This window comes from Sceloporus occidentalis, unplaced genomic scaffold (assembly GCF_023333645.1).
Source record: "Sceloporus occidentalis isolate IW3139 unplaced genomic scaffold, rSceOcc1.0.p SCAF_9, whole genome shotgun sequence".
NCBI lineage: Eukaryota > Metazoa > Chordata > Lepidosauria > Squamata > Phrynosomatidae > Sceloporus > Sceloporus occidentalis.
The window spans coordinates 4154470-4170963 of record NW_028316989.1 but is presented as its reverse complement, the minus strand read 5'-3'; the positions used below and the strand labels follow the sequence as shown (position 1 = coordinate 4170963).

General features: G+C 41.8%; 1 protein-coding gene across 4 annotated transcripts in view; it reads left to right on the top strand.

Annotated features, from left to right (window-relative positions):
* BIN3 (bridging integrator 3) overlaps positions 1 to 16494 on the top strand; it is a 70519-nt gene that overhangs the window by 20485 nt on the left and 33540 nt on the right. Inside the window, exons 2-4 of one of the 4 annotated variants that reach the window (XM_089538172.1) lie at positions 1966 to 2014; positions 12199 to 12239; positions 13895 to 13956. In XM_089538172.1, the coding sequence (XP_089394298.1) occupies positions 1966 to 2014; positions 12199 to 12239; positions 13895 to 13956 (152 nt within the window). Of the gene's footprint in view, positions 1 to 1965; positions 2015 to 12198; positions 12240 to 13894; positions 13957 to 16494 lie in introns of those variants that run through there. The other 3 variants (XM_089538175.1, XM_089538176.1, XM_089538174.1) reach the window with 3 other exon arrangements.

Below are 16494 nucleotides of genomic sequence, written 5' to 3'. Positions count from 1 at the left end.
GTGAAGCTGCAGTTCTCACAAATTTGCCCCATCTCTGGATATGCGCCGAATGTACAAACTTATGCCATGGGTGAGGAATTCTAAGAAGCAAGCAGTGTTTGTACTGTTCGGTTAACTGACAGGTGCCTGTGAAAATAACAGCGAGACTACCTCAATTCCATGTTTTTGCTCATGCAGGGGAAAGTGTTTGGGGGGAGCTTTTGTATTTTTTGTTCTGCAGAGTTTTTCTCCCCCCAAGGCACCCCCGTTGTTGTTGACAGAATAATTATATAGTGGAGAATTGCTTGTTTATGAAAGACATGTGATTCATTGCTGTTGAGGGTGCCAGCGAAGCTTGAAAGAGTTAATACACTAAAATTACATCAGCCCAGCTTTCAGAACAATAAACAGGAAACACTCCAGAAATTAAATTTATACGTTTGTGACTAAGGCTGGCTCGAGTTCCATGTTCGGTTCGGAAGGGTATAGTTTGCAGGCCAGGTTTATTATTGCCGGCAAAATTATACACTTGTTTAGAAAACAATGGTGGCAACTTGGCTGAGAGGGAGAAAGAAAGACGGATCCGAGTAATTCAAGGACTCTTTTGAGTCGTCCCCTCCGCCACCCTCCGGTTCAGATTATATAGTGGTCAGTGCTGAGTGCTGTCTCCTGTGGTGCAGTATTTGTGGAATGGCGCCTACAGCCAAAAAAGTCACTGGCGGTTTTGCGTTCCGTTGTTGAGACCTCGGGTTCACATTTTTGCTTTGCTGTGAAGCTCATACTAGCCGATGTCACTTTCTCCCGGTGTAGGGCTTTGTAAAGATACCAAGAGCCGATGTGGTGTAATGGTTTGAGCATTGGACAAGGACTCTGGAGACCTGAGTCCGAATCCCCACTCAGCCATGAAACCCACTGCAAGTTTAACTCTCTCAGCCTCAGAGGAAGGCAATGACTAACCCCCTCTGAACAATTTTTTTGCCAAGAGAGCCCTATGATAGGTTCATTTTAGGATTGCCATAAGTCAGAAACAACCTGAAAGCACACAACAACAACAGATATTTTAAAAAAGAATTACAGTACAAAGTGAGAGGTGCAGTGGCAAGAAAGTCCCCAGAAATGCCCACCTGGACTTGTTAAAGGCCTTCCTGCCTACAGAAGAAAATGCTAGGGATTAAATCCCATTGCTAACCCCAGCTGGTGTAGCCCCACTGAATCGGCTGCTTGATGGTAAGTTACATCTTACATAGGTATCATTGATTCCGTGGGTGTACCCTAGATGGCACTAGCAACTGGATTTCAGTTTTGATGCTTCTTAGGAAGAAGAATTTAACAGGTGCAGCATCTCCTGTCATTCAATAATACAGTTTGTGCTATTGTTAACAGCTAAGGGGTGTTGGAGAAAGTGGTGTTAAATAGGTGAGTTTTGGGAAATATGGTTCCCTGCTGCACAATTGTTCAAGTCTGAGTTGCTTATTGCAAATAGCATATGACATTTTCCATCTCTGTCTCATTAACACTACAGTTAGGATTTCATCTGCTGTGCTGAGATGTTCAGCCCAACCTTTGAAAGGCTGCTTTGCTCCTTGGCACTTAATCTGACATTATTAACTAGAAGTGTGTCTCACAAAATTACAAATCCTAGAATTCCATAGCATTGAGCCATGGCAGTTAAAGTGCTATCAACCTGGATTATTTCTGCGGTGCGGATGCAGCCCATAAAGGCAATGGCCTTCATTTTACTGGCAGCTCATGTGATGGAGAAATAGATCTGCTTTGAAATACATCTTTAGAACACAGAACCAGGTGATTGTGCTTTTGCCTCTAATTCAACTTGCAAGCTCTGGCACAAACAGCAGTCCTTCCACACCTAAATCATCCTTAAAAAGAGGTTGGAGAAAGATGTTGTTTCATTTGACACAGCTGCTTATTTACAGAAATCCTTATCTTTTCTGTTTTTCTCTCCCCCCCCCCCCCGAAAAATTCCAGGATTCCGTTCAAGATTGGGCAGCCGAAGAAACAGATTGTACCCAAGACAGTGAGTAAATCAGTTCCCCCTTTTTTAGATCCAGTCTTTGATCATATGGCTGATGACTCAAGCCCGCACATTAACCAGTCCCAGTTTTTAATATGTTGTTTGTGTGTGTGGGAGGCAAAAACATGAGTGAGCTGAAATTGCTTCTGTCTTTGACCACCACTCAGTTCCTATGAGTAAGGGGGAGTCTCAGTACTCAGTAGATTATTTTGGTATCTGGGATCTGTGTCTACCCCCACTTTTTTTCCTCCCCCCTATTCTGTGTGGCAGGAGGAGGGGTGCATCTCGCTCTGGCATGGTTTTTCTAGGAGGTAGCGGAACATGCTTCCTTCCTTCCTTCTTTCAGCAATGGCTTGTTTGTTCATCTTTTCTGAGCAGATGGAGGAGGGGGAGTGGTTCATATTGCTGAATATAACTGTTTCCAAAGGAAGGCTTACTGGAGGAAGCTGAAATGCTCAGTGCCCAGGCGTGAATTAATTTGGGCTGCAGAGAATTTGCTTCAAAATAAAATATTCATATCCTCTCTACCACACACACATGCACTCTTTTAAACTCTGAGAGGTCTGAATGTCCTGTCCCGATGTGACATGGCTTTTTGGGGAAGATGGCAGCTAGCTAAAGACATCCTTTACCCAATATTGTTGTTGTTAACTGCCCTCAAACTGACTCCAACTTACGGTGACCCTATGAATGGGAGATCTCTGAGTCCTTCTATCATCAGCCGCCCTGTTCAGGTCATGCAGACTCAGAGCAGCGGCTTTGTTGAGTGAGTCTATCCATCTGTAATGCGGTCTCCCTCTTTTCCTGCTGCTTTCTATCTTATCAAGCTTTACTGTCTTTGCTGGTGAGTCATGTCTTCTCGCGATATGTCCAAAGTGCAACAATCTCAATCTCTTGGTTTCTAGAGAGAGTTCATCTTCTGGCACTATCTCTTGTTTCATATCGGATTGTCTCATTATTGGGTTTTCATGGTAAAAGACATTCAAGAGGGGTCTACTGTGCCTCTTCCTGCACAGTACTAACAATTGTTAACTATGGTGCCACTGCCATTATCTCTTGAGAGATCATCTACTAGTGTCAACCCCACCACTGCTGCTGGTGCCCAGTAGCTGTTTGGCATACTATCTGACATAGGAGACCCTATTAGCACTATTCCTACCATCAGCATAGTCTCTTGCCTCATAGGAGCACCATGGAAAGGTAGTGCCACAGTGGCCCTTTACCCAATAGGATATCTTTAGGCAGTACAAATTGTAGAGGGTCAGGTTGGCTATCCCCTAATTAATCTACATTTACTTGCTTTTAATGCATGTATACCTAAATATTGGTGTGGCAATAAATGCAGGCTTGGTAATTGTTCTGAGAAGGTAATCCTTTGTGCAGACTAGCAGTCCTTATCCTTCCCTGGTGGAACATCTGCTTAACCACCAACATTAGTGTTCAACATATAAGTTAGGATTACATGGGGAAACGTCTCTTAAATTGCTTTTCCTGAACACTTTGTAAAACAATTGGGGGGGGGGGTGGTTATAAAAATTTATTTGATAATCTGGGTTAAAAACTGGGTGACAGCAGCTTGAAAGTGTTCAACACTGGTCATTTTTTCTCTTCCCATTTTGAACTGAGCAAGGGCTGTGGGCAAAAGAGAACCTTCCTGGTGCGATTCTGTTATTGCATACTGAGAGCGAAGCCTTTTCCATTTATCTGTCTAGGACCAGCTGTCACTTGGTTCCTCCTGCCCAGAAGCATCTCCATCTGTAGTCATTCACCCAGTCATTATGTAACTTCCTGAATCCAGCATTGCCATATTGGAAAACCTTATCATCAGAGATGTACATAAAATATTTTTGCAGCATGCATTCCAGACAGCCATGTCATTTTAAAGGATATTCTGTTCCATTTCGCTTTCTTCCATATAGGTTTCTATTGCCCTTTTCTCCAGCCTTCAGTCAATATTCTTTGGCCCCAATCATCTTCAGTTCTCAGTTGAGCCGATTCCTTTTGTCTTTGGGGTCTTATTCTTAAAGGGTGTTTTTTTGTTGTTTGTTGTTTAGTTTGTTTAGTTTTTTGTATGTCTCCAACTCTGGAGCTTCCCCAAGCCTGCCGACAGCACTATCTTGTGCTTAGGGGGTGCCAGTTTGGTTACATAGATATCCACACCATTAGTAGAAGTCAGAGACAAAGCCATGTTAGTCACCTAATAAAACTTGATTTGGAATAAGTTCGGCACTGACAGTAGTTAACTTGCAGAACTTAAAAGCAATGATGGCTGTTTCTTCTTAGAAAGGATTTAAACACTTTTGTGGGGGGATAGGTCCATATGTGGTTAAGATAGCTAAATGGAGCCACTGTTTTGGGGACAAGATGTCTTTGGCCATTATAAACCAAAGACAGTGGAGCATCATCTTCCTATCCTGCTTTGGAGCTCTCAAGGTTACCTAGCTGGCCAGTATTAAGAAAGAAATACTGGACTAAATGGGCCTTTGGTGTAATCCGGCAAGGTTATTCTTACATTCTGAAGTTTATTGTTGTTAAAAAAGAGTCATCTCAGCAAAAGAGAAGAAAGTATCTGGCTTTCAGGTGTAATTCAATCCTTGGATTCATATTAGAAAAAACCTATTAATGGTGCTGTGTAGCTTTTGGAGGATGGGTTCAGTCTGCAACTTTCCTGCTGACGGTGGGCTGATGTAAAGGCTGTCTGGGAAGTGCAGTGATCCAGGGAGGAACAGTTTAAGTGTACTGTTAAATTCCAGATGTTAGCCTCTGGAGACTGTTTCAGGAAGTGGGAAGGTGAGGCATCTGTAGGGCTGAATCAAGTGTTGATGAGAGAGGGAAGTGGTTTGTTGGAGATGTTCTCCCACTTGCAAGGCTAGATCCCAAACATACACACATTTAAAGGCAGGCGGGGTAGACATAAACAGTGCTAGTGGCTGTTTCCAGAGCTGACTTTGAGTGGGGGGTGGGAAGAAAACACACTGGGATGAGACTCCGTTCACAACATTTTCTCAGATGGGAAAAAAGGGCTTCTAATGCGATCTAAAGGCCACTGTGCTCTGCTGCCTAGTCATGCACTGATCTTTGTTGGGAGTTAATTAGGTTTACAACTTCACCTGTATGAATGCAGAACGTTTGGTATAACCTAAGCAATCTAATTGAAACCCTCTTAGAACCTGTTTCGTCTGCGGTGATTTTCCAACTGTGTTCAGGGGAATCCCAGAGTTCTTTGGAAGCATCTTGCAGTCTTGACAGGAAAGTCTGAAAGACAGCTTGCAAAGTGGTACTTACCTTCCCATTGCAGTGTACAGCTACAGGGGAATATTGGATATTTTCTAAGGTGTTTCCTCATTTATGCAGGATAATGAGAAGAATCCAGGGCACTGGCCTGTACTCAGCACAAACTGATTATGGATTCTTGCATCTTACTGTAGAATCTTGAACAATAAGAAAAGCTTAAAGCTTGGGAAAGTTACTTTTTGCCTTGCAACTTTCAGAATCTCCTAGCCAGAATGCTCATTGGTCATACTGATACGGTGATTCTGGACTGGAATCCAAAATCTAACTTTTGGCTGCATCCACACGACTGAAATAATCTGGTTTGACACTACATTAACTGTCATGGTTCAGTGCGTTGACATTCTGGGAACTGTAGTTTTTCGTGGCGCCTGAGTTCTCTAAGAGAGAAGGCTAAGTATCTCACAAAACTACACTTCCCAAAATTCCATAGCATTGAGCCACGGCAGTTAAAGTGGTGTCAAACCAGATTATTTTGGCCTTGTGGATAAACTTTTTCTAAATTTTGGGAAAATTTCCCATAAAGTTAAGAAAACTGAAGACCCAACTGTCTTAAAGTGTTATGTACAACAATATGGGATGAAACATATGACTAACATATTTTCCCTACTTTTAATTCTAAACATTAATAGTAAGGGAAGGAGTGAATGTGTGTGTGTGTGTATGTGTTTGTGTGCCTTCTAGTCCCCTATCAATTTATGGTGACCCCATGAATTTCATAGGGTTTTCTTAGAATACTTAGAGGTGATGCCAGTTCTTTTAACTGAAATATAGTATGTAGCACCTCACTAAAAATGTCTTGCCTAACTCCTTCTTCAAAAAATCTGGAACCAACACTGCCTAAGCAGAATTTCAGAATATATGTATTTGGCCTTTAGATCCCATATTGAAACATATTGAAAGAGCATGGAGAAACACTATAATGGTGTTTGTAAGAGTCCACAGAGATATTTTCATTATTTTATTTCAGTTATTTAAAATATTTTTCCCACTGTAGGGAAACAGTCTTGGATGCCTTATTGGAAAGGTGGGATTTAAATGTTTTCAATAATAGAAATGGAATTGTGAACAGTCCCTGTAATCTCCTGCAAACATCACTAAAGCATTTCACTAGTTTTAGGCATGTTCCTCCAGTGTTCCTGGGACATAGAAATCAGATCGCACATAATTACAATCTGTACGACAGAGGCAGGGAATCCAGGGCTATTCAAAATTTCTCCAGCCTACACAATGAAAAGTAAGTGTTGGCACAAGAAACCCAGTGCCACATCTTAATGACGTTTGCCCGAGACTACCTCCTGTATTTCTGTTTGTGTGTTGTAGCACAGAAGTGGGAGTGCAGGAACCTCCTGTGCGGACATGCCAGAGCGGTGGCTAGGATTGGATTATAACTCTATTTCAAGCTGCATTGCAGACCTAGTTGCCTGTAAAGCATCTCATTCATCCTGAGTTGATGTCATGTTCTAGATTATCAGTGAGTAGATGCTTCAAAAGAAGGACCTGTTTACTCATCTCCCCTGTGCCTTGGGAAGAGCCTCCTACTTGCTGTGAGGTTGTTAGGGCAAAATTAAGGTCCTTTGTTTGGTGCCTTTGTAAGGAAGTGAGGGAAACCTGTGTTCCACATTGTTAAAGCTTTGAAGTTGCATTGCACTTTTCTTTCAGGGCTGTGTATACTCCATACCAGAGCAAATGTAACAGCAGTGTCTCTGATGCAGGGACTGATGATTGACTGAGTGATAGCTCAGAACAGGAATGATTGTAAGATTTCAAAGTAGCAGCTCAACTTCGAGTTGCTAAAACCTGGGGTTATCTACAGAAGCAGAAAGGTGAGAGATTTGGGGCAGTTAAAAGGAAGCACTTCTTCATGTGACAATAGAATTTGCCGCCACAGTTGCAGATGCGCCTTATGTGTGATCCAGAATGTCTTTTCTAAGATTGTTATGCTGCCACTACATATGTAAGTTCTGATAGTTAGCTAAGTGTATCAGTTGTAGTGGCCCATTGAAAAAGCTTACTTGACCAAGGCTTTCCAACTCTGCTATCCACTCTCCCCAAAAAACTGGGTCAGTGTAGACTAATAGGAGCTCAGTCAGGCCCCCAGAAACCAGCATGCACTGAAACCACACATCTCTTCCACTCAAAGTTGGTACACTCCACTGGATGATGGTTGGTATAATTCATTCGATGGTTGGTATGGTTGGCCCCTTTCAGTTCAGGCTGAAGGAGAATGCCTCTTCACACCTTTCATAGCCAGGACTTCTAAATGCCATGGTAGATCTAAGAACAAAAACAGATATACATAGGCTTGCCAATAATATCTTTTTAGTTAACTGTTTATTACACTTACATCTTGCTTTTGTCCCATGGTGGACCCCAGAGCAACATAGTTAGCATTTTCTTGAGTTCCCATCTAAGCAGTCATGAGGTCTTGGATTGCTTTATGTCAGCAGAGTTAAGATATTATGCGTCTTGGAACCATGTCCTCTGGCAAAACTCTGGATTTTTTTTAAGGGAAAGTAAACATTTATTCATGGAAAACAGAACTGCACATAAAATCAGGTGTATAGGAAAAGCAACACACAAAATAGCATATTGTCTCAACTATTGCCTTTGCTTAGTCATCCAAGGCAACAGAACAGGCCACAAAGTCCAAACCACACTCCCTTTTATAAGAGAACTCTTAGTCCAGGCATAAAACTAGTGACCGCACAGAACAGGGGGTGTTGCATTTCAAACTAGGCAAACATTTCGGAGCTGAAATGTGGGGAAGGGAGAGGGCAGGTCCCTAGTAAGAGTCAGTTTGAACTTGTTAAGATGAGTCTCTAGGGTGATGCTGCATGACTTCGGGCTTTATTAGAACAGAAAAGACTGGGTAAAATTCCAGTATGCAGTTGCATGACTGCACAGAAAAACAGAGATAAAATACCTTCAGTGGGGAAATGAAATAGATAGAAAATAAGAATATTTTGAAAATCTTTTGGTCACTTGGAATTTGGAAGCCTTTTTAAAAAAAATTATTGTGTGCCACCATAGGAATTCTTTTCCTTTGAACCACTGGAGCACAGGTTCATGTAAGACCAAGGTTTTGTCTAAACCACCCATCTTGTTTCCTCCAGTGTGCAGTCATACAACTGGGAAGACCACTAGCATGAAATGAAAAATTGTTGTCCAATACCCCAATGCATTCCTGGGCTATCTCTACTGTCTCAACAATTGTTTTTGCTGAGATTTGCCCATCTGCCAAAATCTTGTAATGAAGAAGCTCAACAATTTCAGGAGATGACACTGTTGAAGGTCCCCCAGACCTTGTTTATTTTATTTATTTTGGGTATTTATACCTTGTTTTTCAGCCAGGAAGGCTCTTGCATCTTCAGTTTCAAAATCTCCATGCTGAAAGTTGGCACACCACTTCTTCACAGTTAGGATGGGCACTTGTCACTCAGTGTTTGCATAATGCACTCATGGATTTCCTTTGGAGTTTTCATCTGCAGGAAGAGGAATTTCATGACAGCCTGGAATTCAGCACTTGAAAATCCCACACTTTTCGTTGACTTGGTTCTATCAATGATCTGAGAATGACCCTTCTTTTGTCAGCTTCCATGATAACAATGGAAGACTCTACAAACAGTTCCTGTAAAGTTTGTCATTCCCTGTTTGTTGTTCCAGGGCTGTGTTTTCTAACTTTTCTAACTCCTGAGAAACCAGTTCTTAAAAGCTGTTATACCTGGATCTGTAGGAGGAAGAATCTTTGCTCAGCCATGGAAACCCACTCAGCCAAGTTACATTCTTCCAGTCTCAGAGAAAGACACTGGCAAGTCCTCACTGAACAACTCTTGCCAAGAAAATCCTGGGATAGGATCGCCGTAGGGTTGCCATAAGTCAGAAATAGCTTGAAGGCACACAAAAACAACAACAAGCCTCTCCGCTGCATTACTTTCACATTGCTCACTGCCTTGGATCCTTATAAGTGAAGATACTCAGAATTGTACTGGTCACTTTCTACAGGCAAAACATGGCTTCTACTACTAAGTTATGCCCCTTTGACTGAACACTACCATCCTAGATAATTGTGCGCTTTTGAAATGAATGGAAAAGGTAGCGGGGGGGGGAATTAAAAAGGAGGAGATTAGAAAATAGCTTTCCACTTGGAAACAAAAAAATAAGATCTCTTGAAGTTTGCATCAATTCCAGGTATTCCATGTTTCAGTTACTTCAGTATTTTAAAGATGTGATTAAAAAGTTGTGGCAGATGCCCTGAGTTAGGTGCCAGTGTGGCAGCTTCTGCTGCCCTGCCTTCTAAGGCAACCAGGACAAGTTCACACATGGACATATAAATAGAAGCGACAATTCAGCAGCTATTTTTACCACCGGAAGAGCCATAGAAACATAGGGTGGCTTTACTTTTTGTGCTTGTTACCCGACCTGAAGGCATCAGCTGCTGTGGATTTTGGCAAGCCTGTGACACAGGCAGTGGCAGTGTAAACATCCCACACACTGGGAGCCAGCCCTGTTCCTAGGAGGACCATTTTTGGCAGTAAGGAAACTTTTCTTGCTTGGCCTTCAACAGAGCTACCAATGGTGGTCATTTCTGTAGTACACAAAGTAAGTAGAGTCCTTGCAAACTATATATGGGCTAGCATGACCCAAACAGCCAGCCAGTTTGGATGCCACTGGACAGATTCCAGTTTGCAAACTGAGATGATAGTCAAGAAGATTGCCATAAATTCCAGAGACCGTTTACATCTGCAGGCCTTTGCTTTGAAACAGGGATGTCCTTGCAGCCGTGTTAATTAAAAACCAAGGGGGATTTGAATTGGAAGCATTCCGGTTTCTTTTAGGTTTCTCTTTTTGCTTCTGAGAATTTTGGTTCATGACTGCCTGGAGCAGGACATGTTTGCTGTGATTTCCCCCTCCTCCCAAAAAATCTGCTACCTAATAACATAACATTTTCCTACTATTCCCACACTTGGCTGAGTAAGTGCACTACATTTTGGTTGCCTGAGAGTCATTTGTCACTCCCCCTCTCCATCCCACATGCTGATGTCTTACGGTATTCTCTGAAGAGAGGGTTGTCTGTATGGATCAAGTGGGCCTCTGTAGGATATAAACCCTGCACTTCTTTCTATGTATTGCACATCATTTGTATTAAAAAGTGCTTTCAAAAACAATCAGATGTTGTGTTTATGACTCCACCTGCTGAAGATTTCAGTTTGGACAGGCCCCTTATTGAACCATAGGGGTGGCAGCAATGATTGCTGGCACAATGCAGGTTGTGTGGTCTTCTGGTCCATCGCAAATGAAATGGATTTTCTTAAGTGTGATATTTATTTATTATGTTTTTATTCCATCTTTCCTCCAAGGAATTTTTTTGTGTTGCTGAGCCTTGCTCCCTCCTAATTTTATCCTCGCAGCTGGCAAGGCTGTGAAACAGGTGAGGCTTGAGCAGGAATCCTCTTGAGCCTAGCCTTCCACATGGGGTCATTGTGTTATTCAAGTGCCAAGTCTAGATTCATTTTCAAGCTGTGTATTTTCAATGCAGCTCAGTGCTCATCTGGCTTCCTTCCCAGTTCTGCTTGCTTTCTTGTTGTCCTCGGTGTGTGGCACTTTATGGGGATAGGTAAACACTACACTAGTGCACTGCAGTTTGTGAGTTGGTACTGAGGACTCTCATTTGTACAAGTTAACTCATAATATGCACACATCTATGTGTTCTTTTGTTTAAAAAGCAGCTTTCAAGGAATGCGATGTGTCATGGGCAGCCTCGGAGCGGAATCAAAATGAATCCTTAGTTGTTAAGGAGAGTGTGTGAGTTAAAACAAAAGTAGACCCTCAGGACTTTTCTCTCTGTACTGTACTCTGCCAATATCCATTTTTCAACAGTGCTTTATCAATATTTTGTTTTTGTACAGGAAAGTAAAGTGACAAATTGTTTTTATAATGCACCTTCTGTGAATGCAATATCAAAAAGGGTTGGTTTACTGAACTGTTCTGCACATCATTCTTTTCCAAAACTCCCATTATGCATTTGTTGTCAATGTGAAAATAAATTCAGATGTATTACGGAATGATAGATAGATAGATAGATAGATAGATAGATAGATAGATAGATGGTGTGTGTGTGTGTGTGTGTGTGTGTGTGTGTGTGTTTATACACACATAGTCATCCCTCCCAATTCATGGTCTTAATGTTCGCGTACCTTGGTTTTTCGCACACAGCATGTCAGGAGGACATTATGGCACGTGGGGGGAGTGTACCCCCATTGATTACAATGGGGCTCCAATATTGGCAATTGATTCGTGGGGGGTCCACAACAGATCCCCCCGCGAATCGGAAGGGACGACTCTGTGTGTGTGTGTGTTTGATTTTTGTACTCAATTTCTAGTTTTGGTAATGAGGACATAAAGCTCTTTTTCATACCAACTCTGTATGTATATGTCTGTGTCTGTATCTGTGTATATGTGCCATCAAATCGCCTGTCGACCTATGGCAACCCCATGAATGTCATAGCATTTTCTTAGGCAAGGAATGCTCAGAGGTGGTTTTGCCAGTTCCTTCCTCTAAAAAAATAGCCTACAGCACCTGGTATTTCTTCATGATCTCCCACTCAAGTACTTATCGGGACAGACCCTTCTTATCTGCCAAGATCAGATGTGATCTGATGCCTTTAAGGTATTTAGGCCCTCACCAGTTTGGGTGATATCAATTATGGGAGGTAGTCTTAGCAAATATGTATCTTGAGTGGAATTTGGTGTATCTATCGCTGTTTGTAAACTAGTGTGTCCCTGGGCTTTGCATTTGGAAAGATGAGCGCTGGCTATGTTGGGTGGAGTGTGTGTTTGTTTTTTAAATTATCTTCTAAGCTTTTAGCTGATTTGGCTCCCCTTCCTTTTCACAGGTTGAGAGAGATTTTGAACGGGAGTATGGAAAGCTTCAGCAGTAAGTGTTCTTGACCACAGTTTTGCTTCCAAGGCTCTATTCTTTCTTATGCTTGCCAGCTTTTGTTTATTCTTGTGTTTCCTGTTCCACCTTGGATTCCCTTTGGCCCATCTTGGCCCTGTGCCTTTTCCACCATTGCCTTTTTAGGGGTGAGTCCCATTTTACAAGCCACAAAATACCTATCCAGAAAGCTTGTAGGCATGGTTCCAATATGGATCGTTGTATTTGAATTCTGCATGTGTGGTAAGCTAGGCACATGCACACTCTGGGAAGCAACTCCTGACTACAGCTTACTGCCACCAAATATATGTATGGTGCTTTATGGACATGTGCATTAATGATCTGTGTGCAGACATAATGCCTATACAAGATGACTGCCTTCCGTGTAGGAGTTTTGTAATATGAAACAGTTCAATCTGAGTTGTAATTGAATCCCTGCATGCCTTTTGGACTTCAAGTTGGCCTGCTCTTTTTTGGTGAGTCACTTCAACCTGGCTGATTTTTCTGGCACTGTTGTTTTGGACATCGACCTCATCTTGCCCATGGAAGCAGCTACTCTTATAAAGCCACCCAAGCACAACCCTGCAAAGAAATGCTCTCCCTTTTCTCCCCCCATTTGGTGTGGGAGAATCATTTGTTTTACAACTACAGTGGGCTCTTGGTATCTGCTGAGGTTTGGTTCCAAGACCTCCCATGGATACCAACATCTGTGGATGCTCAAGTCTTATTAAACGCAATGGCATAGTAAAATGGTGTCTTTTATATAAAATGGTAAAAAGCTTTCCTTTTTGGAATGTATATATTTTTCAAATGTTTTCAAGCCATGGATTGTTCAATCCATGGATAAATAATCTGCCGATACAGAAGGCTGTAGATAAAAAGGGCCAACTGTTGTCATTAGTCATTCTCTTTGCTTTCATTTTGGTTAGGGCCGAAACAGGGGAAGCTCCAGATTGTCCTGGAATGATCAGATAATAGCAAGGGCATTTGACCTTCCAAATCCTAAAGCATAGCTCTTTTTGGAAAAGGCACATGGTGGCTAGACACTCTAAAGCATGTATGTGCCCATTTCGTTATTTCTATGGTAAAAGATGTCAGCTTTGCCTATATGTGAGAGATAATAACATGCATGTTTTATTTGGCCAACTTTTTGAGCTCAGGGATCTTTCCTACAAAACTGAAGACTGTTATGTGTTTTTCTGATGGTTTCTGAAAAATAAGGCAATGCCATTCCTGCACTACAGAAGTTTCCCTTTAACATTCATCACAAAGCTAACCAGATCTCTTCCTGGTGGCTGTGTTGGCTAAGGCTATATGTATAAGGTATGTAGGAAACATAAATGAAATGTATGTTTATAGAGTTGGGTCCCATCTCCAAGCTATTCATTGTGTACATATATGCAAATACAGGTATTTAAAAAAAACCCACAAAAATCCAAAATCGAAAACAGTCCCGGTCCCAAATATTTTGGATAAAGGAGACTCAGCTTGTATATCCCTGCCTCTAGTCTTCTCCATTGGGGGCCACTGCCCCTCTGCTTCTTCTTTGCTCTTCCTTCCTGTCATCTTTGGAGCAGATTGTCGTAAAGTAAGAATGTTCTTATTATACATGCTTTTTTTAAAAAAAAAATCAAAACTCAATTTGCTATTTTTAGGCTGGAAGATCAGACAAAGAAGCTTCAAAAAGATATGAAGAAAAGCACAGATGCAGACCTAGGTAGGTAATGTGGATGCACTAAGTAATCATGAATTCTACAGAGATCTTTTGCATGATTTCACATTGGATGCATATTGTCTTGTATATTGCTGCGCAGTCCCTTTACTGTGTCTTAGTTCCCTCTGTGATCAGAATGCCTCTTTATTTATATATGTATATGTATATGTATATAAATCTTACTCTGTGTCTTACCAGTGATTTAATGTGAATGAATAGTAAATCCCTTTCATTGGTGTGTAAGGAAAAATTATCTTGGCTGATGTTTGATTTAGCTTGGTTTGGCTAGGACACAGCGATAAGCGTAGGAAGTGGTGAGCAAGCTGGCTGTGCCTCCCTGCTTTCTTTCCTTTTTACTGACACAGCTGTTTGCTTCTGAGATTTCACAGGGAAACATCTGGTTCCCAGGTGTTCAGTTTCGTCTGTACATTGCCCTCATCCTGCTGCATTACTACAGTTTCTTCTTTAGGAACCCCATTGACAATACCAGGTTTAAACAAACTTGAGAAGCAGTCTGAAGACATTATTATTATCACTGCTTGTAGGATATGTCTATATTGTCTTCAGTGGGATATGTCTAGGTTGTCTTCAAAATCCCTAACATGGTTGCCAATAGTTGACTGAAGTTACTGGTTGTAGGAAGAAGACGAGCAATCTTGGTTCTTGTGGACTCCCAAATCCTCAGTGTTTCACTGTTGTCTGCACTTCTGGTACAGTATCTGTGGTTGGTTAGGAATCTGGATCACATCTGCTCTTCCATGCCCTCCATCTTCACATCGCTTTAGAATGTCGATATGCGCTTGCACAGGTCCAAGTATGTAGACAGTATCAGCATGGTCACAATTGTGCAAACTGAGACGATATGTTTCAAACTCTGAACGCTGGCCTCATTCAAATGTGACCTCAAGTGTATATGGACATCATGCAGCTCAGAGAAATCATATTAGTTCTTCAGGGAAGTTTCAAGCCTTACCCAGTCCGGTGAGGCTTGGTGCTTAAAACTGACTTGTTGGGGCTGTGATTTTCAGGTAACTCAGAACTTAGGGTCTGTACACATCCGTATATGTTGAGATATGTGGAGGTGTAACTGTGCATTCAACCACTTGTTCCAGGTCACAAATAAACAATCCATTTTTAAAAAGTCCCTTTCCTTGGCGGTTGCTAACATTGCCTGGGTAAGATTTTCCGTGCAGAGAATTCCTCTCTCCTCCCTTTCAGTGGGCGTTTTTATATGGATCACTACAAGCCCCAAAGGACCTGTGGGAGGACTTTCCCCCTCCCCCTTCCAGCTTTATGGTCTCATCACAAATTAGCTCAGGCTCTGTCCAGATAACAGGAGATGATTTTGCATTTAAAGGCATGTCAGCCTGAATTATGGCATGAGGGTGGCTATTTCTTTTCTTCTTTCTTTCCTTCCTTTTTTCCTTTTGCATGTCCCTCCTACTGGTGAATAGAAATTGGGACAAATCCAAACCTGATTTAATGGGGTTGGTCAAATTCAATTACATGTCCAAGGCCTCTGGAGGATATTCCTTCCACCCCCACTCCTCCTCATAGATGGAGAGGTGAGGATGTAACTGGAATGAATTGCTAATGTGCTTTTCTCAGGCCCAGCAAAATTCTGGCAGAGTATAGCTGTCCTTTGTTCCCCCATCCCACCAGCTCCATATCATCATTCTTCTTTTGCATCTCAGTGTTGGAAATGTGATTATTTGCTCAACCTGTATTGTCGCATTGGACTTGATTAGCAATGACCATTTCTACAAAATGATTTGTGAATGTGAGAAATAAACTCTGCTGCAACTGCATGTAGAGACGGTGTGCCTTGCCCTGTTGCTCTTGCAAAATTATCACCCTTAACCGGTGGGACCCAGAAACATTTCTGTTGTGGTCTTAATTTTCTTTGCCCGGTGAATTTGGTTGCCTTCCTTCTTCAGTTCTATCTGTCTAATCATCTGGTCATGTACTCAGATTTATTTTTCTTAATTGCCATCAATTAATTGCTATTTTTCTATGAACTACTCCATCTTAGTCGTTGCAGTTTCTGTTCTCCATTGTCCTCTTTTCCTAAAAGTGAACACAGCAAGTGGATTTGTCTCTTATGAATGAAAACCCTCTTGCTCTGGAAAACACTAGGAGGAGGTTTGATAAAAATGTCAAAAAGTATAATGTAACATGCAGCCCATGAGATCAGTGTGATATCCCACAGAATGAGAAATTAAAGTACAAGTCCTCTTGGAACAGAGGCATATCTGAGTTAATAGGATATCATAGGATATCAGCTGGCACCAACAGAGGACACTGTCTTGGGTATATGAACTGGGGTTTAAGAAGACCTTTCCAGTTTTGGTTCTGGAGACACATTTTCCCACCTTCATGCTGACATTTTCCCCACTTCAGAGATGGGTAACTTGGGAACCTCAGGATGTTGTTGGACTATAGCTTCCTTTATCATTGCCCATGCTGACTGAAGCTTATGGAAGTTGGAGTCCCACAGTATAAGGGGCAGACCAGAAATTTCCCTCTTGAATAAATACTATA